Source organism: Hippocampus comes, unplaced genomic scaffold (assembly GCF_001891065.2).
Source record: "Hippocampus comes isolate QL1 unplaced genomic scaffold, H_comes_QL1_v1.1 scaffold63, whole genome shotgun sequence".
Classification (NCBI taxonomy): Eukaryota; Metazoa; Chordata; class Actinopteri; order Syngnathiformes; family Syngnathidae; genus Hippocampus; species Hippocampus comes.
Genome location: NW_017805987.1, coordinates 458,015 through 482,085, shown reverse-complemented (window position 1 = coordinate 482,085; position 24,071 = coordinate 458,015). Strand labels below are relative to the sequence as shown.

At 45.0% G+C, this 24,071-nt stretch overlaps 2 protein-coding genes across 3 annotated transcripts in view; one reads left to right on the top strand and one right to left on the bottom strand.

Moving 5' to 3' along the window:
* The window catches only part of LOC109528805 (zinc finger protein 420-like), a 71,330-nt gene that overhangs the window by 29,466 nt on the left and 17,793 nt on the right, over positions 1-24,071 (bottom strand). The window lies entirely within an intron of this gene.
* slc38a4 (solute carrier family 38 member 4) lies at positions 1,972-23,638 on the top strand. Of its 2 annotated transcripts, none has more exons than XM_019891811.1 (16): positions 1,972-2,506; positions 11,908-12,160; positions 12,252-12,345; positions 12,485-12,600; positions 12,703-12,776; positions 12,849-12,941; positions 13,032-13,113; positions 13,195-13,277; positions 13,812-13,870; positions 14,645-14,905; positions 15,723-15,802; positions 15,897-15,997; positions 16,626-16,750; positions 22,239-22,383; positions 23,105-23,202; positions 23,393-23,638. In XM_019891811.1, exons 2-16 carry the CDS (start codon positions 12,036-12,038, stop codon positions 23,495-23,497), a joined length of 1,641 nt encoding a protein of 546 aa, XP_019747370.1. In that variant the 5' UTR covers positions 1,972-2,506; positions 11,908-12,035; the 3' UTR covers positions 23,498-23,638. The 2 variants fall into 2 exon arrangements, with proteins under 2 accessions (XP_019747370.1, XP_019747371.1); XM_019891812.1 differs by lacking the exon at positions 1,972-2,506 and adding an exon at positions 9,124-9,338.

Sequence of the window (24,071 nt, the reverse complement as noted above, 5' to 3'; positions counted from 1 at the left end):
GGGGGTCAAGTTCATCTGTGTTTGCGCAGAGCGGGCGTGATTGCTAATGTTTCTCGTGAACTGGCGGCCTGTCATTTTTATTTTATTTTTTTCAATATGAGAAGTTTAAATGGAGGTGGAGATCATTTGAATTCAATTTCGATTTGGAATTTGCTCATTTTCTTAAGGCCGATTGCATTACGGTGATGCAATTGATTTTTTTTTTTCGTGTTGTGTCTGAGGCGTAACGTCATACCTTTTTTTTCACCTTTTTTTTTTTCACATTGTGTCTGAGGAGTAACGTCATACCTTTTTTTCACCGATAACCTGTTTGACTAAATTGGATGGAACTGGCATGAAAAAAAAAATAATAATAATAATGCTGTGGTGGTTGAGGTTTGACTAAATTGGATGGAACTGGCATGAAAAAAATAAATAAATAAAAATAAAATAAATAATAATAATAATGCTGTGGTGGTTGCATTCAAAATGAACCATGTTAAATGGGAAACAGCTCACACTTGCCACCAAGTGTGCCTGGTGAACTTTAAATCAAATGTTGCTGTTCTAGTATGCTTTCCCTGACATTTTTATTGCATTCTATCGGAAGCCTGAAAATTTTGTGCTAAAACTGACCAAGTACTGGGAACTGTTCCTAATTCCCTTCACTTTGACTTCGACCCTAGTTGCAGCTTAAGAAAAACAGTCCCAAAGGATAATGCTGCCGCCACCACAGGCATGCTTTGGGACTGTTTTTTTTTCCGGAACTGCAATAAAACACTGTGGGGTTTTCCGTTCATACTTTCAAATTCACTTGAGCTTTTAGCGCCATGAAACCTAAAAACAGTGTTCACCTGTCCTTGGACTGTTGCGAATAGGATAGAGGGATGCAAATTGAACACAAATACCGAGTGATTTTCTTTTCTGGTGACCTTGAATGCTCCGGAGAGCATATCCACAGGGCCAGAATAATATTTAATCGCTGTCAGAAGAAAGAGTTACGGTCTCATGAGATTTTTTTTTTTTTCCGGAGAGCGACTCTGACCATGAGATCGCATTAATTTCGGCACCAAAAAGTTGACAGCAGAGATTCCCGCGGGCCCCGAGAATTGTTTGTCCTTGCCTATTTCTAGCTTTAGAAAAACATAGAAAAATCATAGAAAAAAAATTTAGAAAAATCCTAATATCTAGGTTAAAAGTTCGCATTAGTATCGTTGTGTTGACTTTAGTGACGTTTGCAGCTCAGAAATGTTAATCGAGTGTGATCATTGCCTTTGCGTCCTCTCTATTCACAATCACGTAGATTTCGATTCTTTCTCAAAGCGTCTTTCCCCATTGAAATGAATGGCAATGCCATTAATCCGTGACAGGCCCACACAAACAAAAACACGAAACTTATTTTATCCGCCCGTTTGTGGCAAATCATGCACTCGCTTTAAGCTGGTGGACAAAGTGAGTGGTTGAGTTCAATACGGATGGGATTCTCCTGGATGTTTATTCGTTCGCAATCAACTTCAAGTGGGAGCGGCAACAAACAGCTCTCAGAAGCACTTGGCCTCTTTTTTGGGGGGGAAGGGAGGAGAATTGCTTACTATCTGCCAAACAGCTGCCTGTTGTTTGTTGCCGCCGCATAGCGCTCGCCTCTCAAAATTTTCCGTGCAATTCTCGAAAAAAAATCAAATACATTTGCCGAGCGATGGCTTATGTCTTGGAAAACTTTGTGAATTAATTCATCTTAATGTCACAGTTGTGCATCAACCACCACAATGGATCCTTACGTGTGTTGCCATCCACTGCCATTATTTTTTTTCATGTCTAAAGACTAATAAAAACACTTCAGAAAAAAAATCCTGATGTAGGTTATTATTATTTGTGCATGAAAGGGTTCAAATGAGTATATCGTGATTATTGAAGTTGATTTAGATGCCTGTTCTTTTTCTCCCGTGAATGCTAAGTCGCAACCGCTTTTCCTCTTCTTATTGCGCAACTGATAATAAACGTCTTCCATCTCCAACAACTGTTACCGAGGTGTCAATGTCTCCCAAAATGAAGCTCCGAGATTAGTTCCTCGTGTATTTCGGTGGAGAATCCACTAAGTCTCTGAGTCATCCTTCCTTAACTTTCCCTTCCGGATTGTCCCTGTTTTCCTCTAATGTGGCCAGACGGAATGTAAACAAAGGCGAACCTCGACTCGGACTCTATTTTTAATTCCTTTGAAAACCGTTTGGATTGGATACTCCAAAGATCACTTGAAGACACTTGAGACAACCGCATGGGGGGGTGTTGCTCATTGCCGGAGGTCGATGGGGGTGGGTGTTGGGGTGTCACTTCGGGACCCCTCCACCCTCCCACCACCCAGTAGTGTAACACGAAGCTTTACGAGCTGCCGTCATCACATGGCACATGGAAATTTCCACTCCGTCTCCTTGCTTGTTAAATGGGAAGGGTCTCCATCTCTTCTTTCCAATAGTCCTCCTCCTCCTCCTGCTGCTTGCCGCTTCTTACAATTGCCGTCCACTCACACTTGGTAAGTAAGCCCTTTTATATACTTTTCTCCCTTTTTTTTTTTTTAATTCACTTTTATCCTGCATGCAATCGCTGCATCTTCAAATTGATCATTTAGCATTGAGGTGTGAACAGTTCTTATTGTTTGAAATTGGCTTGAATGTGTGGATTTTGTCGGTTTAACACTCGGGAAATGACAGATCACTTCACGTATGCGCAGGATTGAAATTAATTCCAAGCTATTTTGTTTTTTTGTTTGTTCGTTTGTTTCATGATCGGACGATATGATTGCTTTTGAACGATGAGTGTTTCCAGAATGCAACAGTAGAGCTTCCTGCAGGGTGTCGCCGCGCGTAAAACGGAATCTCGCCTGAGCCATGCAAATTATTTCAAATTACTCTATTCTGAAATTAAAAGCCCGGTTACGCTTTTTGCATGAACACGGAAAAGTGTGTGCGTAGTGCTGCTCGTTTTACTGCACGTCCACTACCTTGCTAGCTTCCCTTTTTCAACCCCCCCATTCATGCGTTGTGAAACAAAACAAAAAAAGGGTCTGCCTGCTTCCGTGGGGCTCACATGGCGCGGGGCCGAACACGCTTCTGTCAACGACTAAGGGTGATAAGGAGAGCAGATTGAGAAATGCGGACGGTGGGGTTTTATGTAACAAGAGAGCTCACCGTGACCAAATCATGATGTTGTGATTGCAATCATGGGTTCCAATGGTGGTGCTGGTGCTATTAGCTCAACTGAAGACAGCTAAATTCTTTCTGGTGGCGTCTTATGCTGGAGTTTTTGTTGCCTTGTGCTTTAGAAGTGCCTTAAGAATGATTAATGGACTCACGGACCTTTATCCCAGAGCACAAAATATGCACATACTGTGTATGTGGAGACAATAGGACCACACGTACAATAATTTTGCCACTTGAAAAAGGGGCGTAGCCACAATTGTTTCGATATCGTGGCGAGGGGGGATTTTGGACTGGGGCAAAAATGATCAAAATGACCTTTTTAAGAACATGGGGCACATGCTAGCTCAATGAAATAATACCGGCATTAGAGGCAATCAAAAGCGCATTATTATCCTTTGTTAAGACCAAGAACACAATAGTAATACAAATCTTGTATTCAATTCTGCAAGTGGTGTATCTAATAAAAAAAAGTGCAAAAAGCTCTAACTAAATGTTCTGTGGATTTTCCTGAAGTCATTGCGTACTTTTGGCCGACATATTCTATAGCGTTCCATTGTGTTGCTTATCGGGACTTTTCTGGAGCGTATTTACCCTGGTCTTAAGCCAGCCGGTATGAGGCAACGCACCCTGACCACACAGACACACACAAAGACGAGATTCGGCTAGGAGAATGTCAGGGGCATCTCGGGCATATTTGAGTGGCATGTCTGGCCTGTCGTTGCTTTTCTGGCTACTATTAATACACGGTGACCATACGTATATTCTCCCCTGGCCTACTTCACGACATGTACTTGAAATAATAGTTAGAATAACAATACAATTTATTTGAAAGCGTTTTTGACAGTACTCAAAGACAGAGGAGGCTCGGTTCCCCCAGGTTTTGTGCTTGTAGTTTATTGAGGAGTTTGGAAGTTGTACCGTGGTATTGCAGTAGTCGAGGCGGCAGGTGATGAAGGCGTGCATGAGGGTTTGGGCGGCAGTGAAAGTGGTTTGGCCGAGGGGGAGAAGGTAGAGGACGAAGAGAAGAGGATCAAGCACAGAGCTCTGGGGGACACCATGGGACAGGGGGTCAGTGGAGGGAGGAGCAGTTGTCGATGTGAATGAATTGTTTCTTGTCTGTGAGATATGAGTGAAGCCATTTGAGGACATTGTCGGTGATGTCGAGGGATTGCAGGCGAGAGAGTAAGATGGAGTGGTTGAGGGTGTTGAAATCTACCCGCAGCGGAAGAACGTTTCCCCTCAATGAAACATATAGAGCAACACCCATTTGACATTCGTTTATTTCCGTTGAAGAAAGAAACACTGGAATGACTGCTAAAAGTCAAGGATCAAAATGATGTTAAGTAGGAATGGACTTTTATCTCGCCGTGGTAAATACTTGTCAGGTGGATGTAATACTGTACTGGTCAACAACAATTATATAATGAAATACCTCATATATTCTTTTTGGTTATGCAATATGATTTGTCGTTTTTTTTTATGTCTATATGTGAGCAACGTTTTGAGATGAATTTTTATACGAATAAACACAAAAGTAGAAAGCAGCATTCTAGGTCTTACAAACTAGTTTGGTGTTGAAACCGCTTCCAAAAACAGCAACTGTGGAATTGGAGTGGGTCCCCAGTGGGATAAAAAGCATTTTTGTCGCACAAAATAAAGACATGTAATATTGACGGTGGGCCAAAATTAAAGATGCAGTTTTTAAAAAAAATGTTCATTTATTAATTTACTTTTATCTAAGTTTTTTTTCTTTGCTCTCGACTCAAATTATTTCAAATGCCGGTCAAGGATTTACTTTCAAAAGTCTATAACGCTTATCTACCTTTAATCCACCATGTAAAAATGTGATTAAACCGCAGAAGTAATAACTGCTTGGGCGAAAGTTGCGGTCACACTTGAGCAATGAATTTCGCAGCGCGGCGTCAAGCCGATTCATGTGCGGTGCACAACTTGTCAAGACACGCTTGAGCTCATACGTCTCAGTCTTCAGCCCCCCCGAAGGTGGACCGCCCTATCCGAGGGACCGTCTCTTCTCGTTTTAGTGACAAGCACTGTTGGTACTCGTGGAGGAGGGGTGTGGGGGGTTGTTTTCCTATTTTCCACATGGTGGTCAGAGGTCACAGGTCAACCACAAGGGCTCAGTGTGTCGTTTGAGATCTTGTAAACACGGTGGGATGTTTGCCCACACAGCTGCTTGGACCCTTGGCTTGACCGACAATTAAACAATGTGACGCGAGAGCGAGTGATGTTGTGCTTGTTATCGTTACCGCTGCGATGCTAACGTCACAACTTTGGGTGCGATATTGCTTTTATACAACAGTTCTGCGAGTGTTATTTATTAGTTTCGAGTCATACGTTGCAACAAATTATGAGCTTATTCTTCATTTCCTCAGTTATCAGATCGGCCCACAAAAATAGCAGTTTTGTTAGCCGCTAGCGTGACATGCTAACTAGCCAAAGTATCAGGGTCGACGTCTCCAAACGAAAATTAAAACAAATGAAGCTTCTTTGACTGTTTGTTCTTGAGTTGGACTATTCGTCAATTTCACATACTTGAAATGATATGTTGGAGAGCTTTCTGTAGAGCCATTGTCTGAAACACAAGCTGTGTTTGCTTTTGCAGCGCCCTGCTTATGCATTTAGACAAGGCGGCCCGGCAGAATGAATTGGAAAAAGCATTTCAAGTCATTCTTCAACCCTTTTGACAGGCCAAGGAAAACAGGGGTGAGACTGCTGCCTGAGCCTCGCGCAGCAAAGCTGAGGGAGGCAACCGCCGTAACTCGTACACAATATGCACAAGCCTGCCCACAAGTTGCATAACAAGTGACAAAGGAGACCAGACAATTGCCAAATGATTCAAGCTTGCAAAGACGCAGCCGTTACAATACAGAAACATCAAGGGTCTAGTTACAAATATAAACATCGAAAATAATGTCAGGAAGAAAATGACTACGTCGGTGCGGAGCGCTAAATTCGAAGCTTGGATCGTCCTGGTCGTTTGGCTGAGCACTTTGCACGGCGATATGTTCAACAAATAAATCAAGGGAGCATCAGAATCTCCCGGGCTGAACTCCCTCACCCTTCTGTTCCTCAATTGACGCCCACAAGCAAGGAGTTGCGAGAGGACGCCGCTGCCGTCACATAAACGTTTGCGGATCAATGCAAAGCGATAAGAAAGAGGAACAGGTCACAAACAAGGTTAGGACATACGAGCTGCTACCGCTGTCGTCATGTCACGCCATTGGTGGTTTGTCTATATGTTTTGACGTACTATCTGTTATGCGTGCATTCATCACAACATGTGCCCCGGCAGTGACGTAAGGAGAGTTGTCACGTCGATGACAGAACTCTCCCAGGTGGGAACACGGACAGACTAGGAATGGCTGAGGCAATTGTGTGCGCCGCACAAGCTTTGTGTTTGTGCGCGTGGCACTTGGAAATTCTGACAGATGTTAGCGCTGTTCAAACTGCAGCTCAGTTGTTTTTTTTTTGGTCTCTTTCATAAGTGGATATAAATCAAATTTGGATGTACAGCCCTGCCCACAAAAATCATATTTTCATACACTCAGACATTCGAGTTGCTGAGTTGCTTTATCGGCAGGATCCGTGGTATAGTCCAGTGATGGGCAAGCCAAAGTCCTCTCTGTAAATTGGCCAATGGGAAGGCGAGAAGCCAAACATTACGATTTGTGATTAGTGGACTTTAGGCTTTAAACATCGATGCCGAGTTGACTTGTAGATGAGTCGACGAGTTTGTTCAATGTCTTTCCTCACTATCATATGCATATGCTGTTATGTCATACTCAAGGGCAGCATTTTCGTAAACACGTTCGCGGAACACCGTGGCCAGAAATATACCTCGTCTCAGACCTGTGAAATTCTTCGAGGCCCCGCCGGCAATGTCAAACCTTCGATAGAGCTCTCAAGGATTTTAACAGTCGACTGAAGAATTAATACCCAAGATCAGGTTCCTTCTGTTTTTGAAATTCTCTGTACGGTTTCTGTTCGATTTATTAGATCCGGGTTTTGTACGTCACGAGGGCAGTGGGCAGTTTTTAACGACCCATCCGGAGGTTTCGGATGAATTTAGCACTTTCGCGTTCAGATTCTAGCTTTGAATTAGCATGTGGCAGTGGGATGGACTGTCCCATTTCCGTGTGTCTGATACTGACTTGAATTAGTCACGCGGTAGGGGGATCGGATAAAAAAGGGGGGGGTGAACAAACCTTTTGATATCGACGGCGGTGGCACAAACATGCCCCACTTGGCATCTTATTGACCGACTTTTGAAATCGGTCGCATCAAGTAAACTAGGTCAAGTAAGACACTCACAAAGTAAAGAGACTGGAAGTTTGCTTTGACGACGCCGGATTGGATTTAGACGTTCACCGGTAGTCAAATTCAAGGGTGGTGCATTATTCAGACCATTATAGTTGGCTAATACGTCGTTGGCGGAGGGACAGTTGGTTCAAGGTCTGCAAAAAAAAAAAAGACACAGGACTTATCGACGGTGGTAAATTCCATGGCGGTATGTGAATATATTTATAGCAATATGGTGTTTCATAACGGGGGCGGGTGTCAACAAAGGTGACGGTGCGGCGACCGAGCGGCCGCCCCATTGTTGCCAGGAAACTGATCTTCAAGTGTCACAGTGTTCCTTTTGGCAGGGTTACGTTCTCAAAACTGGAGAAGAGTATTCGGATTATTTGCAACATGGCCGCACGCTTGTAGTGGGGGACGCTATACTTTGCGGCACCTACTCCATCCCCCCTCAGTCCTCCCCCTCCAGCTTTCCTGCAGTATCGCAGTTTTCTGGTCACAGGTGATTGGCTGAGCAGTCAAAGTTATCTGAGGAATGTTGCCGGACTGACTTTTGGCGTAAATTGCTGCCGTGTGTCACTTTAACGACTTTTTGGGGGGTGGTAATGTACTGCGGCAGAGGATATGTGTTAGGAGGTTAATGCCGTTTGTTTTTTTTTCGCCGATTGAGGTTCTTCCTGAACAATGTTTTGAAGGTTCCGCTCAAGATGGCCATTTTTTTTTTGACTGATTGAAACAAGTCAACATATTTTTATCCAAAATGTCCACTTGAGCCTCTTTTGCAGTTTAATGCGCCGTTATACTTCCCGGCTAGTCACTAAAGGAATCAACTGACACAATCTTGGCACAATCTTCTCCTGCTTCATGGTCAAATTAGAGATTTTTTTTTTTTTTTTGCAGTATACTGTCTGCAATGCCTTCACATGTGGGAAAGGACAGCCACAGTCACCAGTGAACCCTTTAGCTGTTAATCGAATGCCGGGAGAGCATTGAACACTCATGTCCAGTATTCTCTATTGTATTGTGGGTGATTCAATAAATTCAAATATGTTTAAAGCATGTGGTTAAAAAAAAAAAAAAAAAAGTGTTTTTTGTCCAGGCTATCGTGGATTTTCCACATATTATTCGGAAGGACGAGAATTGATCGTGACGAGCCCCCCAATTTGAGGTTTCTCCAAAGTTCATTTAAGTGGAGCTCGCCTGTTTCTCTCTGTTTGAACATTACGATGTGACAAGATAACGCCTCATATCCTTGACATGTCCACGACCTTGGGCACAGCGACATCCCCCGCCGCCGCCGCGTTCTGATTGGCAGAGAGGCGGCACAGCCTACTGTGGGCTCGCGCCTAACAGCGCAAGCTGGCAATGTGTGTGTGGTGGGCCGTCATGTGCGTGTGCGCTGCGACTTTGGTAGGTTCGTTTTTAAAAGGAAGGTCACGTGACTTCTCATCACGATATCGGACGTGACACGTGAGGCTCACGAGTGCGCGATGGTGTCCGACGCTCATCATCATGTAAATCTATCATAATGATGCTATTTTTCGTTTTGGCAGAGGCAGTTTGTGCAAGTGTGTGATTGTGTGCGCATTGGGGGCAAGGGGGCAGGGGGGGGATTCTTATGAGTGTGCTCAAAAGGAGAGACCCGTCCTGATTGGGTGACCGAAGTCCTCCCTCCCCCCTTTTTAAAGCGGCCCTTTCTCACCTGAGTTACAAAATAGCCCCGCAGCTTCTCGACCCTTCACTTCTCTGTTACTGTCCGACGACGAAAAACATATTTTTGGGCCAAGATAAAAGCGGTCAAGATCATTATTTTTTTTTCTCTTTTGTAGGAATTTTTCGTAAAGTGTGAGTACGTTTGTTCTATTTTAAAGTGTGTTAGGAATTTAGCTTTTTATTTCATGTTTTAGCCTGATTCCAAAGTATGCAAATGTGCAATTTGGAGCCTTTTCTTGATGCATGACGGGGCTGCAGTGAATATTTTGGGCGGGGGAGAAGAAAAAAAACAGCTGTTGTTTACTTTCCTCACTTTTCTGCAGCCTTGCTGAAAGAATTTTGTGCTCAAGTGGTTGGCTGATGCAAGACGATGCTTGGGCGGAGGTGGAGAAATAGGGTCAGAAAAAAGTTTTAGGAATGAAACCAAAATAAGACCGGCGACAGTATTGTGACTCAATGCCATTTTTTTTTCCATCATATTTTTTGAATTGGTAACATTATGTGTGGATATTGATCAATTCGCCTCATAGACCTTTGAGAGATTTTGTCGCACAGGAGTTGCAGCACTAGTGACTATTTATTGATGCTAGCGAGTTATATAAAACCCGTCTCAACAAATTAGGTCAGTGTGTGACCCTGAGTGGCATTTAACAAAAAAAAAAAAAAAAACACATGCGGTGGCTGAAAATAAGAGTGGAAACTTTCCCGGACACAAGGATTGTCACATTCTATGTTTCTTGGACACATTTACGAGTGTGTGGGTTTTCCCAAGGAAATCTTCCGCACAGACGCATGGTTTCATGTGTATTCCAGATGTAGCCAGTCAATGCGCATTTAAAATGTGATGTGTCAATTCGTTTGTCACGGCTAGACAAGCTTAAATCGCAAAGCGGGATGCGGTGCGCGTGACTCCAGTATAGGTGAGGCGATATCATCATATGGCGTCGAGACCCAGTCGGACAGGTTAATCCTCTTGCCGTTGATAAGTCAACATGCAGGCATCAAAAGGCAACACAATAGGAATTAGGCGGACTTGTGGGTCCGGGATATGGTTCTTAGCGGTAATGTACACGCATAATCTCATCGGCTTAACCCTTTCATGCACCCTGTAACCTGATAACATGATCGGATGTCCACTGTAGTAACCACTGTCCCTGAAAGGGTTAAAACACACGCCGGGGATCCATCCAGAGAGGCGAAACAAAATTATGTGACTAACTGTGTGTTAAATCCAATCAGCAGTGACGGTCAGGCGGTTTGTTGATCAAATCTCTTGACGTCAGTTCACGAGAACCTATTGACTGTAAACAGAGCATGTGTATCGTGATGCAAAGATGCTTCAGCTCAGCGGCTTCTTTCTAGTCGAGTAAAACAAGTCGTCGGGGCAAATGATACCTTTGTGGTTGTGGAACATCATGGCATGGAAATGTTGTGAGAAGCGTTAACTAGCCAAAAAGTTACTCTGAGAAAGTAAGCGACCACAGGACAGGCACGTGTCACAACATCGAGGGCGGGCTAAGTGAAGATTCAGCTCGACAGGGGTACCTCTACTTACGAACGTCTCTTCATGCGAAATTTTCAAGTTACGAAACGTCGCAACGGGAAAATATTGCCTCTTCTTACGAAAGAAATTTCAAGATACGAAAGGTAAAAATACAGTCTGGCCCGCTACACGCAGCTGCAAGTTTCCTGAACGCAACTTACTCATAGCTGCTCTGCCATTGGCTATTACCGAGCTTCATCCTGGCATCCCATTGGCTAAGAGGGAGTTCTACCATATGTGTCTGTGTGTGTAGATTGATAGTTAGGTGTCCTCGTCATTGGCCCAGGAGGTGTTCCGATGGTTTTACGTAAATGTGAATCACCCAGAAAAAGTGTTCACCAGTCGGGCGATTGCTCACTTTGCTGATGTTTGCCTTGGACATTTTCGAAGGATTATTAAAATCTGACAAAAGCAAACGTCCTTGGATCAGTTCTTTCCAACACGCCAGGGAAAAAAAAAACACTTCTGAGAGAGAACATGCACTAAAGAGGCTTGGAACGAATTAGGGCATTTACATGGAAAACGCGTCTCGACTTACAAACTTTTCTTGTGAAAAAATTTCTTCCAAAAGCAATTCATTTCGTAAGTAGAGGTACCACTGTATCTATCTACCATGGTGTCGAATTTGATCACATTGAGGATTACTCGACACACGGCCATTCTCGCTCCGGTCTAAGAGCTCTTTGTAGGACGGACACAGCAATTTGTGTTCCACTAAATGTCTACATGACATAATAATGATGTTAAAGTGGAAAATGTGAAGCACGCCTCCTTCCCCCAGTGGCTCGTTGAGGCCTCCGACGCAAACAAGGGGGCCTCTTGACGGCTAAAGAACTCCTTGCGTCCGTGACCTCGTTTCACCACTTGACTTTACTCAGAATCATCCATCTCGATGTGTAGTATGCCGCCTTTGGCATGTTTCTGTATACAAGACAAAACTGGATCGACTATTAAGCTTATCGCCTTTGAAATTTGAATTGACGAGCGGCATACGAGAGACGCCCGTGTTGTGTCAAGCGAACCGTTTCCGCTGTGAGGTAACAGAACAAACAGTTCCTGGAAATGGTTCTCATTTGCTAGTGGAAACATGTCAAAAAGTCATCTGCAACATGGATTTTTCTTTAAGCAACTCTGACATTGATTTTGTTTCCTTTTTAGGGTCATATTAGGGTTAAAAAAATTAATAAAAAAGCAGTTAAGCGGGGGTTAAAGGAGCACATTGCTATCTTGTGACCGCTGAGACTGTCAAGCGAGCATTGGAAAAAGTCACCCCGCCGTGAACCATAATGCCGGGAATCGTGGATCGCATGGAGCTGAGGAAAGTCGCCACGGAGGCCGACGACGACAGCATGGAGAGTTTGGATGACCGATTCACCGAGACCATCGATTCCGAAAAGGCCACCATCAACAGGTGCGTACCGCCATGCAGATCACACCAAAAACTATTCCGGTAGACGTTCTTAAAAAAAAAACGCTTTTGTGCTCATTCGGCGCCTTTGCAGTCAGTTCCTGGACGACATGGATGATGGCGAGAGCCAGAAGTTCCTGACGAATGGAATGATGAAGAAGAAATATGAAGAGTACCATGAAGAATACGTGAGTACACTCATAAATCGGTTTTCATTGTTCCGTGGGCTGCGGTGATGGATTACGACAAAGATGAGCTCATCAAAAAGTAATCACGGCTTCGTCTCTTTTGTCTTTTTGATTTTATTTTTTTTGAAACTCTGAGCAGCATCCGGGCCATACGTCCTTTGGAATGTCCGTCTTTAACTTAAGCAACGCCATCATGGGCAGCGGGATCCTGGGCCTGTCGTACGCCATGGCCAACACGGGCATTGTCTTGTTTACGTGAGTAGCTATCATGTCAAGACATATTTGCATCATGAGAATGAGGAAACCAGGTCATTCCGTTTTTTTCTCATGTTAACAATGAATCTTTGCTTTTCTTAGACTCCTTCTGATAGCGGTCGCCATCCTCTCCTTGTATTCTGTGCATCTGCTCCTTATGACCGCTAAAGAAGGAGGTCGGTAATCAAGATCAAGGATTTTAGTGCTCTTGAAGCTTTTTAGCGGCTAATTGTCCAATCGTATCACAGGATCCCTTATCTACGAAAAACTGGGAGAAAGGGCGTTTGGATGGCCGGGAAAGATAGCGGCGTTTGGATCCATCATTATGCAAAATATCGGCGGTAAGGTGCAGGTTAAGAAAAAGTGATTCGAACAGAATAAATTCAAAAAAATATCAAAATATTTGGTTAAACTTTGATGTCATTTTGCAGCCATGTCGAGCTACCTCTTTATTGTGAAGTACGAGCTGCCGGAAGTGATTCGGGCATTCTTGGGTTTAGAAGAAAGCACCGGGTGAGTGTGCGTTATCGGTTTTCGAGTATGGATGGAATATTTTCAAATGCTAATCCATGATTGGGCTCCCCGTGTGTGCAGTGAATGGTACCTGAACGGAAACTACCTGGTGATATTTGTGTCCATTGGAATTATTTTCCCCTTGTCGCTGCTTAAAAACCTCGGTAAGTTGGCACATCGGCAAACCGCATTGGATTGTGCAGGGGTTCCTAATGTTCCGGCCAGTGACGTAAATCACTGCCCGCTTTACAAGCTGTTAGTTGTTCGAGATCCATGTCGCATCCTCGCGGGCGCCTGTCGCCAGCCGAAAGTAATTTAACACCCGTTTCTCAGTCGGCTTTGGCAAATGCAACTTCAAGCAAAGTATCACGAAGCCCTTGAGTCAGCTGGATCGCTCGCATGGAGTTTTATGGGCCAGGCTGAATGCTCCAATGGCTCGGCTCCCGCAAAACCTGCTTTGGAATTAAGGAGAGCTCGACTCGTAAAAGAACCTACTTGTAAACTAGCCCCGCACATCTTTTATCCATCTATTTTTGGCGATTCGACCTACATCTGTGACCCATATCCTGGGATCGACATTCAAACGAATTTCCAGCTGTTTATAGGAAGGGCAGAGTAAGAGCAAGCCACGATATCGACATTGTCATCGCTAGCCGAGTCTGCACGTCCATGAATCGGTCATTTCGTTTTCATTGCAGGCTACCTGGGCTACACAAGTGGTTTTTCTCTTTCCTGCATGGTGTTCTTCCTGGGAGTGGTAAGTTTATTTATTATTTTTTTTTTTTTGTAAAATAACATTTGCTCGACAAGGATTTGATTATCTAACTCCAAAATTCCTTTGTTACAAGGATAGCGTTAGCGTAAAGGCGACTGTCACTGAGTCGTTTTACGTCCATTATGGAAAGAATTTCAGAAGTAAATGAACGTCCCCGCCCCTTCTCACCTGATTCAGAAATACAGTCATACGTCAGGTTTTCGACCATAATCCGTTCCAGAAGGCTGTTCGAAAACCGATTTGTTCGAAAACCGAAACCACACTCTTAACAAAAAAACTTCTGCTCACAATAGAACGCTACAAGAGGAAGTGTCACTTCCTCGTCTATCCGAGGAAGCATCACTTCCTCGCGTAAGGAAGGCGAGAGGAGTCAAGTGGCGCATTCAAGTGCGCTCAGTTTGGTCGAGAACCGATTTTCGCTCGTAATCCGAGGCATAAAAAAAACTCGAAATATTTGGTGGAAAACCGATTTGGTTGAGAACAGAGACGTTCCAAAACCGAGGTTTGACTGTACGACTATGGTAACCTCGTCCGGCAGATGGAAATTGAAAACAAAAATGAAAACCCGGAAAGATTTTTCTTAACCCTTTCGGGGACAGCGGTTACTACAGTGGACAGCTTATCAGGTTACAGGGTACACGGAAGGGTTACATTTTGAGGAAGTTGGGCCTAAATTGCTCACTCCAGAGGTTGCTGCTATTAAAAAGAGATGTTGTCTGTGACCACACCTAACTAAGCTCCACATAAATTTCTCAGGTGATCTACAAGAAAACTCAGCTCCCCTGCCCTCTTCCGTTCCTGGACCACCCATCGGCCAACCTAAGCATGAACGCCTCGCACATGCCGGGCGTGTACGCGTTACACAACCGCTCTGAGCAGATGGACTTCTCCCGGGCGGACATTTCCCCGGCCGTCACGGAGAGCCACGGCGCTCACGCCTCCTCCGGCGTCCACTTCGAGGCGCACCACGACGACGAGGACATGTGCACGCCCAAATACTTTATCTTCAACTCACAGGTAAGCCTTAAAGCGGTTGCTTGCTTACATCTAAGGAGTGCTATTAGATTTTTTTTTTGAAGAAGGTGAAAAGGTGAGAAATCGAGTGTTTGGTGAAGGCGGTTTTGAAGGGTGCGTCGTGTCTTTTGTATGTAGGATTTGTCGTCTTTGTGTGCCACCGAGAACGTAACGCGGGGATATAAATTAAAAACTATCTGTCACAGTGACTCACAATGGTCCCTAAAGCCAATTTAATTAAGTGTCCTTGTCAGGAAGAATGTAGTTCTTACTTTCGCGACTCCTCCTACGGTATTTACAAGTTCACCACAACAATGTGGGGCTAGAACAGATCAATGGCATTTCCATTCACTTCAATGGGGAAAGATGATTTGGTCAATTAGCGTTTTGAGCTACAGTCATGGATCGAATTAAACTAAGTCTAGGCACCACTATGTATACTGAGGAGATGTTTATGTTTAGCCTGTGTTGTTATTGGAAGTTATAGAGTCTTTTTTTTTAATGAAGGCATTTATGATTGAGAATAATCTAACACGTGTTTGAAATGTTATGATACTGTTTTGGGGTTCGGGTTAGTTTGTGATGTATTTACAGTTTAAGTTCTTAATGTGGGCAATTTTATCAATTTTAAGGGGTCAATTATCTTGTTTTGGTGGCAAAGTTTCCATCTCCAACAAATAGCAGTGTAGTACATTATTTTCGGAAAAATGACAGACATGACACTTTTCAAAAAGAAAAAAAAAATTGAAGACCGACTGACTCCTACTCCCATTAAAACAAGACAAATAGTCTTCCATAACGCTACGATATTTGTCTCCAGACGGCGTACACTGTGCCCATCCTGGCCTTTGCCTTTGTGTGCCACCCCGAGGTGCTGCCCATCTACAGTGAGCTGAAAGAGTAAGTGCACTTTCCAAACGCGACATTCTGTACTTTTGAAAGCAGTGGGCAATGAAAAAAAAAAAACCAACCCCAAATGGCGTTATTTCTGCAGTCGCAGCAGGAAGAAGATGCAGACCGTCTCCAACCTGTCCATCTTTGCGATGCTCGTCATGTATATGATGTCGGCGCTATTCGGCTACCTCACCTTTTACGGTAACACAACCCGACAACTGATTTGTTACTGTCGATGTGAAGATGACTAATCAAATATTCGAACTTTCTGTCATAGTTTTATGTTCAGACATGACACGGGAAGCTTTATACCCACTCATGTACTGCACTTAATGTGTCTTAAGTAGGCGGTATTTCACAGTTTTTAACTGGCAGGAAGCAGCACTGTGATACGGTCCTTAACATTGAAAAGTACATCCAAACATTACATCTTGCATTCGTATTGTCCAAGTTCAACAACCAAAGGCCGAGATAACGATATCAGAGGCACCAGTGACACGTCCTGAATGTCAAACATTTTCTAAGAATACTAACATGACACAGTTGGCCTGCAAACGAGTGTTTATTTTCAGTCGGCCCCGGTGTGAATTGCACTGATAAAAGAACATGGCCTGGCAACCCACACGGACGGCCTCCAAACATGGTCCAAACGCTCAGATCGTTCTCTTTCTCTCTCATGTGGATCCACACATGCACGCGCATGTGAACGGACCCGTGCTAGGATTCAGTGTCATGTCTTAACAAGACCGGTTTGTTCACCGTGCCGTGTTCTTCCATATATCTCACAAGTGCCTGTTTCCGTTGCAAAAAAAAAAAAAAAAAATCACAGAAAACGTGGAGGCGGAGCTGCTTCACACCTTCACCAAGGTTTACAAGTTCGATACCCTGCTACTGCTGGTGCGTTTGGCTGTCCTCACTGCCGTCACGCTGACTGTCCCCATTGTGCTCTTCCCTGTAAGTACCTTCATGTATCGAATAGAGTCGATCAGACACGCGTGGTTGATTTCTGCTATCCTTTTCGGCTAGTTTGAGCTGTCACTGAATGAAATGATGAAAAATTATCCTTACCCCCGAGTCCATATTTTCAAAATTGCGGCGGACGTGCTAACCAGTCGACCACCGCACCGTTCATACACCGTGAATACATCTGAACTGCACTTTCACTCTTTCGTTTTTTTAATTCAGTCACTATTTTTCATACCACTAGAGGGTGCCTGTGTGCCACTAGTCGTGCTTGTACCACATTTTGAAAATAACAATAGTCAGACAATCTAACTAGCTAGCTAGAGTATCTAGCTAGCTAGCTAGCTAGATAGATATGAAGGTCTGTTGCTGCCACTAGGTGGCTGTAATTCCCTTTTCTATCTGACAACATAATGTGTCCCAACATACTTGCATTATATTTATTTTAGGTTTCAATCAAATACTAGTGTTTAATTCAGGAAACTAGCAAAATGTCAACATGGTTACACCCACAGTATATTTGATGCTTAAGATCTTCACTGTTTACCTGACTCACAGAAACAGGAAAAACTATAAATACTACAAAGAGACTCGACGCTCGGGATGTGATTTTTGTGTCATAATCAGGACGCCGCTGATGTTCTCTTGCCTGCTGAACACTGTGTAGTCCACATTCACTTGTTCTAGTTGCTGAAATGCTTTAATTAACACACAGGGGGCGCAATTGCTTGCATACGAACTATCGGCACTCATTCCTTGCTTCAGTGTCTGATGGCATGTTGAGTAACGAATAAGCCTGTGATGATGATACCGAAATCCCCCAGATAAATTCATTCACATAGTACCTTTCCAAATATGGCCCGGGTCTAAATTTAGCGTGGTCTTCATCTGACACAAGGACAAATTTGGCTGCTGACCAAGAGGAAGTGTCATGCCCTCTTTTAGATTTGGTCACATAGCAACTTGTGTCGTTGTGGGGTTGTAGAGGCTGCATGCAGCCACCAGGTGGCAGCAGCGGCCATGTTGTCAGTGAGTCATCAAGTGAGACGGAGAGGGCTGATGCAGCAGCCCTTTGTGTTGAAAACACATCTTCACTGTTTTACATCGTCGCTGAATGAGTCATGAATCAAGCGAGAGTTTTCGCCTCGTAACCGATCACCCTCAGATACACGCCAACACAAAAGCACATTGACATCCAGACACGCTCTTTGCATGACACTGTGGATTCGAGTGGAGCAAATGTATCTGAGGGAGGGTAGGAGGGAGGGGGAGCGAGAGGATCATCCCCCCCCCCCCCCCCCCCAACCCCGCAATGGAAGTTTACTGGCTGGGAGTGGACAGTGGAAAAACCCTCACCTTGACCACAGCGTTTAGGGCTAGCCTGAGGGGGCGCTATGGAACAATGCATCACACAGACTCGTTTCGAATCTTTTCGTGGTCTTATTTAGCTGCGTGAGCCGGGGCAAAAAGATTGGAAACCCGAAAAGTTGCACTGCGCTGTGCTCGGTGCAGTTGAATTCCATATCATTTGAACCACAGGTGTCGAACTCAAGGCCCGGGGGCCAGATCTGGCCCGCCATATCATTTTATGTGGCCCGCGAAAGCAAATCAAACATGTCAACTTCTACGATGATTGCTAAATTGGTCACTACAATGTGGCCCGCGACAAAAATTAGACACCGCCTTATTTAAACAACACTTGCTCGACACAGATTGCTACCATCTTACTAGCCAGAATTTTTCCTGCAACTCCAAGGTAGGAAACTGCGAATTGTCTGCCATCTTGTGGAAGATACAGTATTTAATTGCTATCACTACCACTATACATTGCTGGCATAGATAGATGAAGAAATATTTATTATTTGTTGTAAGTAAATCATCTTTGGTCCAAGAAATTGGATCATTTCCCATGGTAGAGGTGGATCTGGGGGTCGATGGTAATTTCCCGAAACCACACAAAAACACGCAAGAACTCTAAACATAAGTGTCAGAAATAAGGGCAGGGCGTTAACCAAGGCAGAAGTACATGTTTGAATCGCTCTGCACCAGTGGTTAGAGCATATTTGGCCTGTCAATAACCTATTTGTCGCAAATTGCCAAGTCTGCAGTACGTTGTGCCGCATTCATTGTACCGTGACAGGGACAACCTTGCCTTCAGGTGAGACGTCAGACGGGAAAGCGGCGTTTGTCCCTCTGCCAAGTTTCCACCTGACATTTGAGGATCTCGCATTGAATCCTCGCCTGACCTTTACTTTGCTTGGCGACCTTCAGCGAAAGATTAACATGAAGCTTTGTCTGCGGCCGGCCGTCCTCGGTCTCCCGCGGAGAAGTCGTATATACGCGACGGCGCAAATAACGCGTGTGTTTGGACGGCACAAACCGCGTACGATGTGCAGTCACGTGAGAGCAGATACAAAACGGAGGTGGGGATCACACAGGGCTTTGCCAGGATTCAGTGCATTATGAGGGGGCTTTGCATGGAGGCAGACATGTCCCAGTTCTCAGGCTCTTATTGAAGATCGGGTTAACCGCCATCTTTATGCGCAAAATAGCAATTTCAAAATGCCCCTGTGCCGCATCGGACTCCCGATGAAAATAAAAAACTGATTTGAGTTTCCTCGGGCATTTCGCTGGAACACACAACTTGCCTAATGTCACACTCATTAAACTTGGCGTCAGCTTTTAAAAGGTAATCCATGCCCCAAATTACATGACAAGTCATGAGAGTCTAATCGCAGTGACTAAGGAACGAAGGACTCAGCAAGTTTTGCCGTCGATGATTTGAACCGACGACATCACGTGAAACCGCGACACGTCATCCGACGTAATTGATGATCAAAGTCGAAACATTTTTTTAAGTCGCTGTCAAGTGAAAATAAAGGTCTTCAAAATTTGCTTCAAGTCGGCAGTGGCTGGAATCCCGTCGCTTTCCCTCACCATGACAACGAGGCGCTCAAAAGCGGTTGCACCAGGCCCACCTGTCTGTCAAAAACAATCCCCCGCTCCTCATTCTTCTGTCTACTTCTGAGTGACAAGTGCCTACTCAATGCCAACAACGAGGCACGCTACAGCAGTTCCACACTCGCGGACGATCGCATTTTCGGAGCTAGCTAGCTAGCTAGCTGAATTTTAAGGTTTTATTTTCGACGCTTAAGATGTGAAAACTGAAAAGGCATCAGTCGGGCTATTTATTTATTTACGTGGCAACCAGCACACCTTCTCCTTTTTGTCTCGAGATTTGAATGTAGCTGTGCGTGTTCACGTATGTTTGAAGTCAGCGTGAGGTTTGCAAATGCCTTCATGAATAAGGAACAACATAATCGAGTCGTGACTGGTCATACTGTCTGTTTTACTCGTTCATCCACATTCTCACTGTGTGTGTGTGTGTGTTTGTGTGTGTGTGTGTGTGTTTGTGTGTGTGTGTGTGTGTTTGTGTGTGTGTGTGTGTGTTTGTGTGTGTGTGTGTGTGTTTGTGTGTGTGTGTGTGTGTGTTTGGAGGGGATCGGGGGGGAGGGGAGTGTCTGACAGGTAAATAGCAGGAGTCAAAAGTGTACAAATATCACACGGTGTACTCCAAAGGCTTCACGCCAGGTTAACAGTTGGGCGCCGAATACTTTGGAGCCTCGGAGAGAAATGCCCCGTCCCGGTTCGAGTTTTCCCCAGCTTCATTATGCAACAGCCGGTGGGAGAAAGGGGAACGGCGGGTGCGAGGTTGTCGGGTTTTCAGCGGTTAAATCATTGTCGGGATCTCAAATAACTCTTTTCGCGCTGACGGGGTTTGGGCTGTAATCCCAGAAAACTGCGTCGTAATGAAGGTCACCTGGTTTGGACTGGAGAAAATATGACTTTTTTTTTTTTTTTTTTGCCCTACTTGAGCGTGATCATTAGAAATAAATCTGTCAACGTGGGCGACATAGCTTGTGTAGCTAAAAAAATAAAATAAAACTGCAAAAGAGAAAGGAGAGCGAGGCCAGCTGTAAAAAAAATAAACAACTGTAAACTACAAATGACCCCCCCCCCCCCCACACACACACACACACACTCCACCTCCCCTTCCGCCTTTCTCTCGCTGCTTGGCTGATGCAACCTGACGGTTGCCTTGCACGGCGCAGGACAATCCTTGCCGCGGTTTTGAATGAGCGCCCTCAAGCCCTGCGCCTTTTAACTCCTTCGCCGTGTAGCCGGCTTGCCTCTGCTTGCTTCAGGCTACACCTGATCCAGGAGACCTTTCACCCACTGGAGGCTTGAACGGGGGCTGCCTGTGGCTCAAGCAATACCGCGCCTCTTAGCGGCGGGGGGGGATCTGTCGGCTCTCTTAACATACGCACACATTTTTTTTTTTTCCTTGGCACAAATGTCCACACAGCTTTTTTGACACACTTCAGTCAATGCCAAGTGTGGGAACGAGGCTCCAAATTATGTTGTTACGGAGCGAAGTGAGGCCCTGCTTCAATTTCGAGTTCTTATCCCGTCGAACCAAATCCTGATAAATCGCAAGTCAAAACAACAGGTGCTTTATTGTTCCACAAAACATAGCCGCCGGTTTTCACAGACGCTTGCAATGCATTTGACTGTATTGGCAGCTAAGCTAACCATCCAGCCGACATACATACATTTTCAACCCCGCTTATCCTGATATCGTGAATAGGGTTGCTTATCCTAGCTCACTTCGGCCAGAAGACAGACTACACCCTGGACTGGTCGCCAGCCAGTCACAGGGCAACTATAGAGACAGATGACCATTCGCAACCACATGCACACCATCACCGAGTGGGAACCGACGCCGCCGCGCTTGCCCGCCCACAAGTCAGTGTATCGCTACGCCATCGGCGACTGGGTAGCTCGGCTCGATCGATAAAATCGTTTTCAAACGTAATAAACGGCAATTTGCGATGTAACAAAGTGGACGCGACATTTCCACAAGGAGACGATTCAGAACGGCGCGGCTCACGCCGTTTTGTTGACACTGCAACGGCGATTTGGAGCATGACTTCAAAACGGCATTCGAGTTATTTACATGTAAACGCCCTGACTGCGAAGTGTGGACATGCACGTGTGTGTGTGTGTGTGTGTGTGTGTGTGTGTGTGTGTGTGTGTGTGTGTGTTAGCGAGCGTTGACAAAGTTGCACTGTTAAATTATACACCCACACACTGAAATGTCTTTGGTTGGCGAACCGGTTTGTGCGCATGGCTGCGGTGCTTCTCTGTAATTTTACATTTGGTGAGGAAGTGAAAGTAGATAAATCGTGTCTTGGGAGTGGGCGGGGGGCGGTGGGGGGAGGGGGGGTATGAGTGAATCCGTCTCAACTTGTTTGCTAGGAGCCAAGTCGAAACCGGAAAAGCCGTATGTCCCATACATGACCTTATTTAACATTTGGGACGGGCATGTCTCAGCTATTCCAAATATTTAGGAAATAAACTACGATTTTCCTCATCATCGATTTGATGCGAGAATTTTTTTTTTTTTTTTGTGGTTCAGATCCGTTCCTCCATCACCACTTTGCTGTTCAGCGGCCGAAGTTTCAGTTGGCCTCGCCACATGCTCATCGCCGCCTGCATCTTGTTCTTCAACAACATGCTGGTCATCTTCGTCCCAACCATCCGAGACATCTTCGGTTTCATCGGTGAGTAGAAAGAAAAAAAAAAAGGGAAGGAAAAGCACCCGCGGGAATCCCATAGGAGACCATGTGAAGATCTATCGCGGAGGTCTGATTAGCGGCTTCGGGTCAGAGGGTGTTTTAGTGAAGTCAAGAAAAAGTGCAGAAGCTTAAAGTGTCAGGTCGTGTCAGCTCGCCGGTCGCGTGAGAAAAAAAAAAAAATCGAGGCCATTCAGTTTAAAGATTCTTCGTGGCACTTTACCACCAAAACATTAAATATAGTGATTTTTTTTTGTTTTTGTTTTAATTCAGGACCAGCCAATTCTGGACTAAGTCTGAAAAGACGTTTAAAAACGTCTTTGGGAGTGAATGGGTTAAATACCGGTCTGTGATTAGCACTTTTATCTCTTCGTCTTACGCTACGACCTCATTTCAACTTTAAGTCGCATTGCATCGTATTATGATTAAACTTGTGCCTTCTGAAGAGCGGCCTGCCAAGTTCAATATAATTGGATGTCAATTAAAACGTCTGATTGGCGTTGTAGTGAAAGGTTAAATCCAACCGCTCTACACTGAATGACTGCAATCTCCCGGATTCAATTCAATGTTTAAAACGAATGCTAGTTTGAACATTTGGGAGCGACCAACAGCATGTGGAATGCATTTTTTTTTTTTTTTTGGTGGGGATGGATTTTTTATTTTTTTTTTATGATGCTTTTCTGAACGTCCTTTTTCATTTGTCGGTCAGGTTCCTCGGCGGCCACCATGCTCATCTTTATCCTCCCCGCGGCCTTTTACCTCCGCCTGGTGAAGACGGTCCCACTTCGCTCCCCACAGAAAATCGGGGTGGGTCCACACATCCAGTTATTGCGCCGTCAGCGCTTTCTCAACGTCTCAACTTTCCGAGTACATACCCAGGCAGGCGGGGCCCCAATTTCAAAAATGTGACTCATCAGAAATTTCACCGGAGTCCCGCCGCGCGTCCTCCCTTATCCAAAAGCATTTCATATTATTTTGTTCTGGTCTCGCACCCCAGGCTGCTGTTTTCCTGGTCGTGGGAATCGTCTTCATGATTGGCAGCCTGTCACTCATAGTTCTCGACTGGATCCACAATCCACCGGGTTCCAGCGGGGGGCACTAAGCGCACCACCGATGGCCTCCCTGGGGAGACGCCGCAGTCCCTTCCTCAAACATATTTACCACAATAGCCGGACATATCAAGATGTTCTTCAGACTTTTCAGATGAGTTTTGCTGTATTTTTGTTTTTTTTTTAGTTGTACAGAAAGAAAGAAAAAAAAAAGATCTCCAAGCGCGAGAGCCAAGCAAACGCTGGGAAGCATCGTCGTGGCTCCGATTCCCGAGGCACCGAGAAGCTGAACGAACACACTTTCCAAAATGGCCGCCAAGGCCCGCCCGCCCCCGCTTCCGCGCGCTTGAATGGAGCGGGAGTCTACGAGCCTCCCCGGAAAACACCGGAGCACTTCCTTGCATCGCTTTTGTGGCGTCGGACTAAACACGTGTACACTTCGCAACCAGTCCGTCTCATTCGCTGCGCAAATCGAGAAAAAGAGGCTTGTCGCAAAAAGTCTGCACGCGCATCCGGGAAAACAGTGACGCCAGTCGACGGGCTTCGCGCGATCCACCTGCCTTGAAGCGGTGGAGACGCTTCCAGTATTACAGTCACGAGTGTGTGTGTGTGTGTGTGTGTGGGGGG